This window comes from Rhinoderma darwinii, unplaced genomic scaffold, assembly GCF_050947455.1.
Source record: "Rhinoderma darwinii isolate aRhiDar2 unplaced genomic scaffold, aRhiDar2.hap1 Scaffold_4347, whole genome shotgun sequence".
Classification (NCBI taxonomy): Eukaryota; Metazoa; Chordata; class Amphibia; order Anura; family Rhinodermatidae; genus Rhinoderma; species Rhinoderma darwinii.
The window spans coordinates 111153-126373 of NW_027463844.1; the positions used below are offsets into that span (position 1 = coordinate 111153).

The 15221-nt window shown below is 38.7% G+C and overlaps 1 protein-coding gene across 1 annotated transcript in view; it reads left to right on the top strand.

Annotated features, from left to right (window-relative positions):
• Nucleotides 1-2734, top strand: part of LOC142713740 (uncharacterized) — a gene marked incomplete at its 3' end in the record, with an annotated part of 31429 nt that extends 28695 nt beyond the window's left edge. Inside the window, exons 13-14 of the mRNA XM_075848608.1 lie at nt 2282-2365; nt 2546-2734. Of these exons, the coding sequence (XP_075704723.1) occupies nt 2282-2365; nt 2546-2734 (273 nt within the window). The remainder of the gene's footprint in view (nt 1-2281; nt 2366-2545) is intronic.
• Between the last annotated feature and the right edge of the window lie 12487 nt (nt 2735-15221).

Below are 15221 nucleotides of genomic sequence, written 5' to 3' on the forward strand. Positions count from 1 at the left end.
ATCATCCACACCAGCGCTAGTTATATCTCCTGTATCTTCATCATCCACAGGATTTGTTTCTGTAGATATATAGACATCCTCTGTATGCATTCCTTCCGGTCCAGTATTGAGTTCAGAATCTGTTCCCTCTTCCTGGTGCTCCCACGTCTTATGGGATAAGCTGCCCACAGACTTCACATCACTCACCTCAGGACAATCTGGAGCTTTCTCTGGAGATCTGTAGCGATCGGGGCCTGGAGCAGCAGCACAATCCTTATAACACTGTGCTGGCCGTTCACACCATGTTTGCGGCACCTCTCGCTCCGCTGCTGCCAGACACCAATTCCAGTCCCAGAACTTATCATCCTTGGAGGCCAAACATCCCAGAGCATCCATGGTCTCCTGGTACAACTCCTGAGCTCGCACAAGGACTTGTTCCTTCCTTGCCATAGTCCGAGCCCCGATCCCAAGCCCAACGTTCAATGTCTCCTGTAGACTTTAGTCCGAGACAGTCCATTGCCTCCTGGTAAACCACAATTGCTCTCCTCACAATAGACATCCCGGTGTGCAGACCTCTGTCCATCTCTCCTGCGCTCTGTTGATCCCACTTCTGACACCAGTTGTCATGGGGTTCATTAAGTTAATACACGATCACCAGAGCCAGTGACGACAGAGCAACTCCAACAGGGTTTATTGCATCCAATGCTGACAGAACAAGTCTCGTTCACTGCAGGAACAACACACAGTCCACAAGATCAGGTGATCACAGGAATATCTTCAGAGCGCCGGCCTCAGCTTCAGCTCTCCTTCAGGTCTAAATACAGAAGATCTCCATCCTCCCCAGGACAAGCCCTTATATACCCCTCAGGGGGAGGAACATCTTCAGTGCGCCGGCCTCAGCTTCACCTCTCCTGAAGGTCTAAATCCAGAAGATCTCCATCCTCCCCAGGACAAGCCCTTATACACCCCTCAGGGGGAGGAACATCTTCAGAGCGCCGGCCTCAGCTCTCCTGAAGGTCTAAATCCAGAAGATCTCCATCCTCCCCAGGACAAGCCCTTATACACCCCTCAGGGGGAGGAACATCTTCAGAGCGCCGGCCTCAGCTCTCCTGAAGGTCTAAATCCAGAAGATCTCCATCCTCCCCAGGACAAGCCCTTATATACCCCTCAGGGGGAGGAACATCTTCAGAGCGCTGGCCTCAGCTCTCCTGAAGGTCTAAATCCAGAAGATCTCCCTCCTCCCCAGGACAAGCCCTTATATACCCCTCAGGGGGAGGAACATCTTCAGTGCGCCGGCCTCAGCTTCACCTCTCCTGAACGTCTAAATCCAGAAGATCTCCCTCCTCCCCAGGACAAGCCCTTATATACCCCTCAGGGGGAGGAACATCTTCACCTCTCCTGAAGGTCTAAATCCAGAAGATCTCCATCCTCCCCAGGACAAGCCCTTATATACCCCTCAGGGGGAGGAACATCTTCAGAGCGCCGGCCTCAGCTCTCCTGAAGGTCTAAATCCAGAAGATCTCCCTCCTCCCCAGGACAAGCCCTTATATACCCCTCAGGGGGAGGAACATCTTCAGAGCGCTGGCCTCAGCTCTCCTGAAGGTCTAAATCCAGAAGATCTCCATCCTCCCCAGGACAAGCCCTTATATACCCCTCAGGGGGAGGAACATCTTCAGAGCGCTGGCCTCAGCTCTCCTGAAGGTCTAAATCCAGAAGATCTCCCTCCTCCCCAGGACAAGCCCTTATATACCCCTCAGGGGGAGGAACATCTTCAGAGCGCTGGCCTCAGCTCTCCTGAAGGTCTAAATCCAGAAGATCTCCCTCCTCCCCAGGGCAAGCCCTTATATACCCCTCAGGGGGAGGAACATCTTGGCAGTTTCTAGTCACCATCATTATAATGACTTTAGTTTGTGTCTCTACTGTCTGTATGGGAGTTGTGGTCCTTTGTGCTATCATGTGTATTGCCACAGCCGGGATGAGGACACACACAGGGGGAGATAATTGGATCTGCTTGGTTTGCTGGTCTCTAGCTGAGTAATGGTGGTGCCTCCTGATGACCCCCTGTGGAGACTCGACAATGAGGAAACTTTATGTCTCGTGGACTTGACACACAATGCACCATCACAGGTGCATAGCTTTTTTTCTTGTAAGCCCCCTCGGGCAGGGCCATCTCTTCCTTTTCAGCAGGTTGTCACTTATCGTTTATATGTACTTCATGTTCAGCGTCCTGGAAGGTAATGGTGCTATATAATATAGATGTGGTGGCGAGTCTCACCTCGGTGATCTGTCCCCCTCTCCGCAGGTCTCGGGTCTTCCCTCAATGCTGAAGGCTGTTTGTATTCACTCCAACATGACCCGGACTCAGCGTGAAGCCGCGCTGGAGAAGGTGACGTCACGTGTCCGATTACTGTGTGTTTATTGTGTTACCCCTGGTGCGTGTGATCCCGCACCCCTTTTCCTTCGCCTTGCATGTGTAGCCCCCGGCGCGTGTTACTGCACCCCCCATGTGTGCTGTCCTTGGTGGTGACATTCTGCACTTGCTGATGGTTGACTGTGATTACTTTAGGTGAAGCAGGGGAAGGTGCACGTTCTCCTGCTGTCCCCCGAAGCCTTAGTGGGAGGAGGCTATTCAGGCACCAGCTGTCTGCCCTCTGCTGACCAGCTCCCTCCAGTGGCCTTTGCCTGTATAGATGAAGTTCATTGTGTATCTGAGTGGTCCCACAATTTCCGGCCCTGCTACCTCCGTCTCTGCAAGGTGAGTGACGTCCCCTCCCCCTCCAAAGTGTAACCCCTCCGTTCTGTAAGAATCTCGTGATATCTCAGCTTCCGATTTCATGTTTAGGCCTTTACTCAATAATTCCCTGATACGTCTTTATAGTAACGGCTGCGGCGGAGCTCCGAATTATTGGCTTCCCTTCTCACAGCCGTAGAGTTACACAACATCGTCCTGCCTTCCTGGAGGGGGAGATCTATTATCCATCTCAAGGACAGCGTGACCTCTGAAAGCAGTGACCGCCCCGTGTGTCACATGATATATAATAATCACCCAGATATGTGTCACATGATATATAATAATCACCCAGATATGTGTCACATGATATATAATAAACACCCAGATATGTGTCACATAATATATAATAATCACCCAGATATGTGTCACATGATATATAATAATAATCACCCAGATATGTGTCACATGATATATAATAATAATCACCCAGATATGTGTCACATGATATATAATAATAATCACCCAGATATGTGTCACATGATATATAATAATAATCACCCAGATATGTGTCACATGATATATAATAATAATCACCCAGATATGTGTCACATGATATATAATAATAATCACCCAGATATGTGTCACATGATATATAATAATCACCCAGATATGTGTCACATGATATATAATAATAATCACCCAGATATGTGTCACATGATATATAATAATAATAATCACCCAGATATGTGTCACATGATATATAATAATCACCCAGATATGTGTCACATGATATATAATAATAATCACCCAGATATGTGTCACATGATATATAATAATCACCCAGATATGTGTCACATGATATATAATAATAATCACCCAGATATGTGTCACATGATATATAATAATAATCACCCAGATATGTGTCACATGATATATAATAATCACCCAGATATGTGTCACATGATATATAATAATAATCACCCAGATATGTGTCACATGATATATAATAATAATAATCACCCAGATATGTGTCACATGATATATAATAATCACCCAGATATGTGTGACATGATATATAATAATCACCCAGATATGTGTCACATGATATATAATAATCACCCAGATATGTGTCACATGATATATAATAATAAGCTTACATATATCCTGATGTACTCCTCACATATTACATATATCCTGATGTATTCCTCACATATTACATATATCCTGATGTACTCCTCACATATTACATATACCCTGATGTACTCCTCACATATTACATATATCCTGATGTACTCCTCACATATTACATATATCCTGATGTACTCCTCACATATTACATATAGCCTGATGTACTCCTCACATATTACATATACCCTGATGTACTCCTCACATATTACATATATCCTGATGTACTCCTCACATATTACATATACCCTGATGTACTCCTCACATATTACATATATCCTGATGTACTCCTCACATATTACATATATCCTGATGTACTCCTCACACATTACATATACCCTGATGTACTCCTCACATATTACATATATCCTGATGTGCTCCTCACATATTACATACACCCTAATGTACTCCTCACATATTACATATATCCTGATGTACTCCTCACATATTACATATACCCTGATGTACTCCTCACATATTACATATATCCTGATGTGCTCCTCACATATTACATATACCCTGATGTGCTCCTCACATATTACATATATCCTGATGTACTCCTCACATATTACATATATCCTGATGTACTCCTCACATATTACATATACCCTGATGTACTCCTCACATATTACATATATCCTGATGTACTCCTCACATATTACATATACCCTGATGTACTCCTCACATATTACATATACCCTGATGTACTCCTCACATATTACATATATCCTGATGTACTCCTCACATATTACATATACCCTGATGTACTCCTCACATATTACATATACCCTGATGTACTCCTCACATATTACATATATCCTGATGTACTCCTCACATATTACATATACCCTGATGTACTCCTCACATATTACATATATCCTGATGTACTCCTCACATATTACATATACCCTGATGTACTCCTCACATATTACATATATCCTGATGTACTCCTCACATATTACATATATCCTGATGTACTCCTCACATATTACATATACCCTGATGTACTCCTCACATATTACATATACCCTGATGTACTCCTCACATATTACATATACCCTGATGTACTCCTCATATATTACATATATCCTGATGTACTCCTCACATATTACATATACCCTGATGTACTCCTCACATATTACATATATCCTGATGTACTCCTCACATATTACATATATCCTGATGTACTCCTCACATATTACATATACCCTGATGTACTCCTCACATATTACATATACCCTGATGTACTCCTCACATATTACATATATCCTGATGTACTCCTCACATATTACATATATCCTGATGTACTCCTCACATATTACATATATCCTGATGTACTCCTCACATATTACATATACCCTGATGTACTCCTCTCATATTACATATACCCTGATGTACTCCTCACATATTACATATATCCTGATGTACTCCTCACATATTACATATATCCTGATGTACTCCTCACATATTACATATACCCTGATGTGCTCCTCACATATTACATATACCCTGATGTACTCCTCACATATTACATATACCCTGATGTACTCCTCACATATTACATATACCCTGATGTACTCCTCACATATTACATATATCCTGATGTACTCCTCACATATTACATATACCCTGATGTACTCCTCACATATTACACATACCCTGATGTTCTCCTCACATATTACATATACCCTGATGTACTCCTCACATATTACATATATCCTGATGTACTCCTCACATATTACATATATCCTGATGTACTCCTCACATATTACATATACCCTGATGTACTCCTCACATATTACATATATCCTGATGTACTCCTCACATATTACATATATCCTGATGTACTCCTCACATATTACATATATCCTGATGTACTCCTCACATATTACATATACCCTGATGTACTCCTCACATATTACATATACCCTGATGTACTCCTCACATATTACATATACCCTGATGTACTCCTCACATATTACATATACCCTGATGTACTCCTCACATATTACATATACCCTGATGTACTCCTCACATATTACATATACCCTGATGTACTCCTCACATATTACATATACCCTGATGTACTCCTCACATATTGCATATACCCTGATGTACTCCTCACATATTACATATACCCTGATGTACTCCTCACATATTACATATACCCTGATGTACTCCTCACATATTACATATATCCTGATGTACTCCTCACATATTACATATACCCTGATGTACTCCTCACATATTACATATACCCTGATGTACTCCACACATATTACATATACCCTGATGTACTCCTCACATATTACATATATCCTGATGTACTCCTCACATATTACATATATCCTGATGTACTCCTCACATATTACATATATCCTGATGTACTCCTCTCATATTACATATACCCTGATGTACTCCTCACATATTACATATACCCTGATGTACTCCTCACATATTACATATACCCTGATGTACTCCTCATATATTACATATATCCTGATGTACTCCTCACATATTACATATACCCTGATGTACTCCTCACATATTACATATATCCTGATGTACTCCTCACATATTACATATACCCCGATGTGCTCCTCACATATTACATATATCCTGATGGGCTCCTCACATATTACATATATCCTGATGGGCTCCTCACATATTACATATACCCTGATGTGCTCCTCACATATTACATATACCCTGATGTGCTCCTCACATATTGCATATACTCCTCACATATTACATATATCCTGATGTACTCCTCACATATTACATATATCCTGATGTTCTCCTCACATATTACATATACCCTGATGTACTCCTCACATATTACATATACCCTGATGTACTCCTCACATATTACATATATCCTGATGTGCTCCTCACATATTACATATATCCTGATGGGCTCCTCACATATTACATATACCCTGATGTGCTCCTCACATATTACATATACCCTGATGTACTCCTCACATATGACATATACCCTGATGTACTCCTCACATATTACATATATCCTGATGTACTCCTCACATATTACATATATCCTGATGTACTCCTCACATATTACATATACCCTGATGTACTCCTCACATATTACATATATCCTGATGTACTCCTCACATATTACATATATCCTGATGTACTCCTCACATATTACATATATCCTGATATACTCCTCACATATTACATATACCCTGATGTACTCCTCACATATTACATATATCCTGATGTACTCCTCACATATTACATATATCCTGATGTACTCCTCACACATTACATATACCCTGATGTACTCCTCACATATTACATATATCCTGATGTACTCCTCACATATTACATATACCCTGATGTACTCCTCACATATTACATATTCCCTGATGTACTCCTCACATATTACATATATCCTGATGTACTCCTCACATATTACATATACCCTGATGTACTCCTCACATATTACATATACCCTGATGTACTCCTCACATATTACATATACCCTGATGTACTCCTCACATATTACATATACCCTGATGTACTCCTCACATATTACATATACCCTGATGTACTCCTCACATATTACATATACCCTGATGTACTCCTCACATATTACATATACCCTGATGTACTCCTCACATGTTACATATACCCTGATGTACTCCTCACATATTACATATACCCTGATGTACTCCTCACATATTACATATACCCTGATGTACTCCTCACATATTACATATACCCTGATGTACCCCTCACATATTACATATATCCTGATGTACTCCCCACATATTACATATATCCTGATGTACTCCTCACATATTACATATACCCTGATGTACTCCTCACATATTACATATATCCTGATGTACTCCTCACATATTACATATATCCTGATGTACTCCTCACATATTACATATACCCTGATGTACTCCTCACATATTACATATACCCTGATGTACTCCTCACATATTACATATACCCTGATGTACTCCTCACATATTACATATACCCTGATGTACTCCTCACATATTACATATACCCTGATGTACTCCTCACATATTACATATATCCTGATGTACTCCTCACATATTACATATACCCTGATGTACTCCTCACATATTGCATATACCCTGATGTACTCCTCACATATTACATATACCCTGATGTACTCCTCACATATTACATATACCCTGATGTACTCCTCACATATTACATATATCCTGATGTACTCCTCACATATTACATATACCCTGATGTACTCCTCACATATTACATATACCCTGATGTACTCCACACATATTACATATACCCTGATGTACTCCTCACATATTACATATATCCTGATGTACTCCTCACATATTACATATATCCTGATGTACTTCCCTCTCATATTACATATACCCTGATGTACTCCTCACATATTACATATACCCTGATGTACTCCTCACATATTGCATATACTCCTCACATATTACATATATCCTGATGTACTCCTCACATATTACATATATCCTGATGTTCTCCTCACATATTACATATACCCTGATGTACTCCTCACATATTACATATACCCTGATGTACTCCTCACATATTACATATATCCTGATGTGCTCCTCACATATTACATATATCCTGATGTACTCCTCTCATATTACATATACCCTGATGTACTCCTCACATATTACATATACCCTGATGTACTCACATATTGCATATACTCCTCACATATTACATATATCCTGATGTACTCCTCACATATTACATATATCCTGATGTACTCCTCTCATATTACATATACCCTGATGTACTCCTCACATATTACATATACCCTGATGTACTCCTCACATATTACATATATCCTGATGTACTCCTCACATATTGCATATACTCCTCACATATTACATATATCCTGATGTACTCCTCACATATTGCATATACTCCTCACATATTACATATATCCTGATGTACTCCTCACATATTACATATATCCTGATGTTCTCCTCACATATTACATATACCCTGATGTACTCCTCACATATTACATATACCCTGATGTACTCCTCACATATTACATATATCCTGATGTGCTCCTCACATATTACATATATCCTGATGGGCTCCTCACATATTACATATACCCTGATGTGCTCCTCACATATTACATATACCCTGATGTACTCCTCACATATGACATATACCCTGATGTACTCCTCACATATTACATATATCCTGATGTACTCCTCACATATTACATATACCCTGATGTACTCCTCACATATTACATATATCCTGATGTACTCCTCACATATTACATATATCCTGATGTACTCCTCACATATTACATATATCCTGATGTACTCCTCACATATTACATATACCCTGATGTACTCCTCACATATTACATATATCCTGATGTACTCCTCACATATTACATATACCCTGATGTACTCCTCACATATTACATATACCCTGATGTACTCCTCACATATTACATATATCCTGATGTACTCCTCACATATTACATATACCCTGATGTACTCCTCACATATTACATATATCCTGATGTACTCCTCACATATTACATATACCCTGATGTACTCCTCACATATTACATATACCCTGATGTACTCCTCACATATTACATATACCCTGATGTACTCTCCTCACATATTACATATATCCTGATGTACTCCTCACATATTACATATACCCTGATGTACTCCTCACATATTACATATACCCTGATGTACTCCTCACATATTACATATATCCTGATGTATTCCTCACATATTACATATACCCTGATGTACTCCCCACATATTACATATATCCTGATGTACTCCTCACATATTACATATATCCTGATGTATTCCTCACATATTACATATATCCTGATGTACTCCTCACATATTACATATATCCTGATGTACTCCTCACATATTACATATACCCTGATGTACTCCACACATATTACATATACCCTGATGTACTCCTCACATATTACATATACCCTGATGTACTCCTCACATATTACATATACCCTGATGTACTCCGCACATATTACATATACCCTGATGTACTCCTCACATATTACATATACCCTGATGTACTCCTCACATATTACATATATCCTGATGTACTCCGCACATATTACATATACCCTGATGTACTCCTCACATATTACACATATCCTGATGTACTCCTCACATATTACATATACCCTGATGTACTCCTCACATATTACATATATCCTGATGTACTCCTCACATATTACATATACCCTGATGTACTCCTCACATATTACATATACCCTGATGTACTCCACACATATTACATATACCCTGATGTACTCCTCACATATTACATATATCCTGATGTACTCCGCACATATTACATATACCCTGATGTACTCCTCACATATTACACATATCCTGATGTACTCCTCACATATTACATATACCCTGATGTACTCCTCACATATTACATATATCCTGATGTACTCCTCACATATTACATATACCCTGATGTACTCCTCACATATTACATATACCCTGATGTACTCCTCACATATTACATATACCCTGATGTACTCCTCACATATTACATATACCCTGATGTACTCCTCACATATTACATATATCCTGATGTACTCCTCACATATTACATATACCCTGATGTACTCCTCACATATTGCATATACCCTGATGTACTCCTCACATATTACATATACCCTGATGTACTCCTCACATATTACATATACCCTGATGTACTCCTCACATATTACATATATCCTGATGTACTCCTCACATATTACATATACCCTGATGTACTCCTCACATATTACATATATCCTGATGTACTCCTCACATATTACATATACCCTGATGTACTCCTCACAGATTACACATACCCTGATGTACTCCACACATATTACATATACCCTGATGTACTCCTCACATATTACATATATCCTGATGTACTCCTCACATATTACACATACCCTGATGTACTCCACACATATTACATATACCCTGATGTACTCCTCACATATTACATATATCCTGATGTACTCCTCACATATTACATATATCCTGATGTACTCCTCTCATATTACATATACCCTGATGTACTCCTCACATATTACATATACCCTGATGTACTCCTCACATATTGCATATACTCCTCACATATTACATATACCCTGATGTACTCCTCACATATTACATATACCCTGATGTACTCCTCACATATTACATATACCCTGATGTACTCCACACATATTACATATACCCTGATGTACTCCTCACATATTACATATATCCTGATGTACTCCTCACATATTACATATATCCTGATGTACTCCTCACATATTACATATATCCTGATGTTCTCCTCACATATTACATATACCCTGATGTACTCCTCACATATTACATATACCCTGATGTACTCCTCACATATTACATATATCCTGATGTGCTCCTCACATATTACATATATCCTGATGTACTCCTCTCATATTACATATACCCTGATGTACTCCTCACATATTACATATACCCTGATGTACTCCTCACATATTGCATATACTCCTCACATATTACATATATCCTGATGTACTCCTCACATATTACATATATCCTGATGTACTCCTCTCATATTACATATACCCTGATGTACTCCTCACATATTACATATACCCTGATGTACTCCTCACATATTACATATATCCTGATGTACTCCTCACATATTGCATATACTCCTCACATATTACATATATCCTGATGTACTCCTCACATATTGCATATACTCCTCACATATTACATATATCCTGATGTACTCCTCACATATTACATATACCCTGATGTTCTCCTCACATATTACATATACCCTGATGTACTCCTCACATATTACATATACCCTGATGTACTCCTCACATATTACATATATCCTGATGTGCTCCTCACATATTACATATATCCTGATGGGCTCCTCACATATTACATATACCCTGATGTGCTCCTCACATATTACATATACCCTGATGTACTCCTCACATATGACATATACCCTGATGTACTCCTCACATATTACATATATCCTGATGTACTCCTCACATATTACATATACCCTGATGTACTCCTCACATATTACATATACCCTGATGTACTCCTCACATATTACATATACCCTGATGTACTCCTCACATATTACATATACCCTGATGTACTCCTCACATATTACATATACCCTGATGTACTCCTCACATATTACATATACCCTGATGTACTCCTCACATATTACATATACCCTGATGTACTCCTCACATATTACATATACCCTGATGTACCCCTCACATATTACATATATCCTGATGTACTCCCCACATATTACATATATCCTGATGTACTCCTCACATATTACATATACCCTGATGTACTCCTCACATATTACATGTATCCTGATGTACTCCTCACACATTACATATACCCTGATGTACCCTCACATATTACATATACCCTGATGTACTCCTCACATATTACATATATCCTGATGTACTCCTCACATATTACATATACCCTGATGTGCTCCTCACATATTACATATACCCTGATGTACTCCTCACATATTACATATACCCTGATGTACTCCTCACATATTACATATACCCTGATGTACTCCTCACATATTACATATATCCTGATGTACTCCTCACATATTACATATACCCTGATGTACTCCTCACATATTACACATACCCTGATGTTCTCCTCACATATTACATATACCCTGATGTACTCCTCACATATTACATATATCCTGATGTACTCCTCACATATTACATATATCCTGATGTACTCCTCACATATTACATATACCCTGATGTACTCCTCACATATTACATATATCCTGATGTACTCCTCACATATTACATATATCCTGATGTACTCCTCACATATTACATATATCCTGATGTACTCCTCACATATTACATATACCCTGATGTACTCCTCACATATTACATATATCCTGATGTACTCCTCACATATTACATATACCCTGATGTACTCCTCACATATTACATATACCCTGATGTACTCCTCACATATTACATATATCCTGATGTACTCCTCACATATTACATATACCCTGATGTACTCCTCACATATTACATATACCCTGATGTACTCATCACATATTACATATATCCTGATGTACTCCTCACATATTACATATACCCTGATGTACTCCTCACATATTACATATATCCTGATGTACTCCTCACATATTACATATACCCTGATGTACTCCTCACATATTACATATACCCTGATGTACTCCTCACATATTACATATATCCTGATGTACTCCTCACATATTACATATACCCTGATGTACTCCTCACATATTACATATACCCTGATGTACTCATCACATATTACATATACCCTGATGTACTCCTCATATATTACATATATCCTGATGTACTCCTCACATATTACATATACCCTGATGTACTCCTCACATATTACATATATCCTGATGTACTCCTCACATATTACATATACCCTGATGTACTCCTCACATATTACATATACCCTGATGTACTCATCACATATTACATATACCCTGATGTACTCCTCATATATTACATATATCCTGATGTACTCCTCACATATACATATATCCTGATGTACTCCTCACATATCACATATATCCTGATGTACTCCTCACATATTACATATACCCTGATGTACTCCTCTCATATTACATATACCCTGATGTACTCCTCACATATTACATATATCCTGATGTACTCCTCACATATTACATATATCCTGATGTACTCCTCACATATTACATATACCCTGATGTGCTCCTCACATATTACATATACCCTGATGTACTCCTCACATATTACATATACCCTGATGTACTCCTCACATATTACATATACCCTGATGTACTCCTCACATATTACATATATCCTGATGTACTCCTCACATATTACATATACCCTGATGTACTCCTCACATATTACACATACCCTGATGTTCTCCTCACATATTACATATACCCTGATGTACTCCTCACATATTACATATATCCTGATGTACTCCTCACATATTACATATATCCTGATGTACTCCTCACATATTACATATACCCTGATGTACTCCTCACATATTACATATATCCTGATGTACTCCTCACATATTACATATATCCTGATGTACTCCTCACATATTACATATATCCTGATGTACTCCTCACATATTACATATACCCTGATGTACTCCTCACATATTACATATACCCTGATGTACTCCTCACATATTACATATACCCTGATGTACTCCTCACATATTACATATACCCTGATGTACTCCTCACATATTACATATACCCTGATGTACTCCTCACATATTACATATACCCTGATGTACTCCTCACATATTACATATACCCTGATGTACTCCTCACATATTGCATATACCCTGATGTACTCCTCACATATTACATATACCCTGATGTACTCCTCACATATTACATATACCCTGATGTACTCCTCACATATTACATATATCCTGATGTACTCCTCACATATTACATATACCCTGATGTACTCCTCACATATTACATATACCCTGATGTACTCCACACATATTACATATACCCTGATGTACTCCTCACATATTACATATATCCTGATGTACTCCTCACATATTACATATATCCTGATGTACTCCTCACATATTACATATATCCTGATGTACTCCTCTCATATTACATATACCCTGATGTACTCCTCACATATTACATATACCCTGATGTACTCCTCACATATTACATATACCCTGATGTACTCCTCATATATTACATATATCCTGATGTACTCCTCACATATTACATATACCCTGATGTACTCCTCACATATTACATATATCCTGATGTACTCCTCACATATTACATATACCCCGATGTGCTCCTCACATATTACATATATCCTGATGGGCTCCTCACATATTACATATATCCTGATGGGCTCCTCACATATTACATATACCCTGATGTGCTCCTCACATATTACATATACCCTGATGTGCTCCTCACATATTGCATATACTCCTCACATATTACATATATCCTGATGTACTCCTCACATATTACATATATCCTGATGTTCTCCTCACATATTACATATACCCTGATGTACTCCTCACATATTACATATACCCTGATGTACTCCTCACATATTACATATATCCTGATGTGCTCCTCACATATTACATATATCCTGATGGGCTCCTCACAT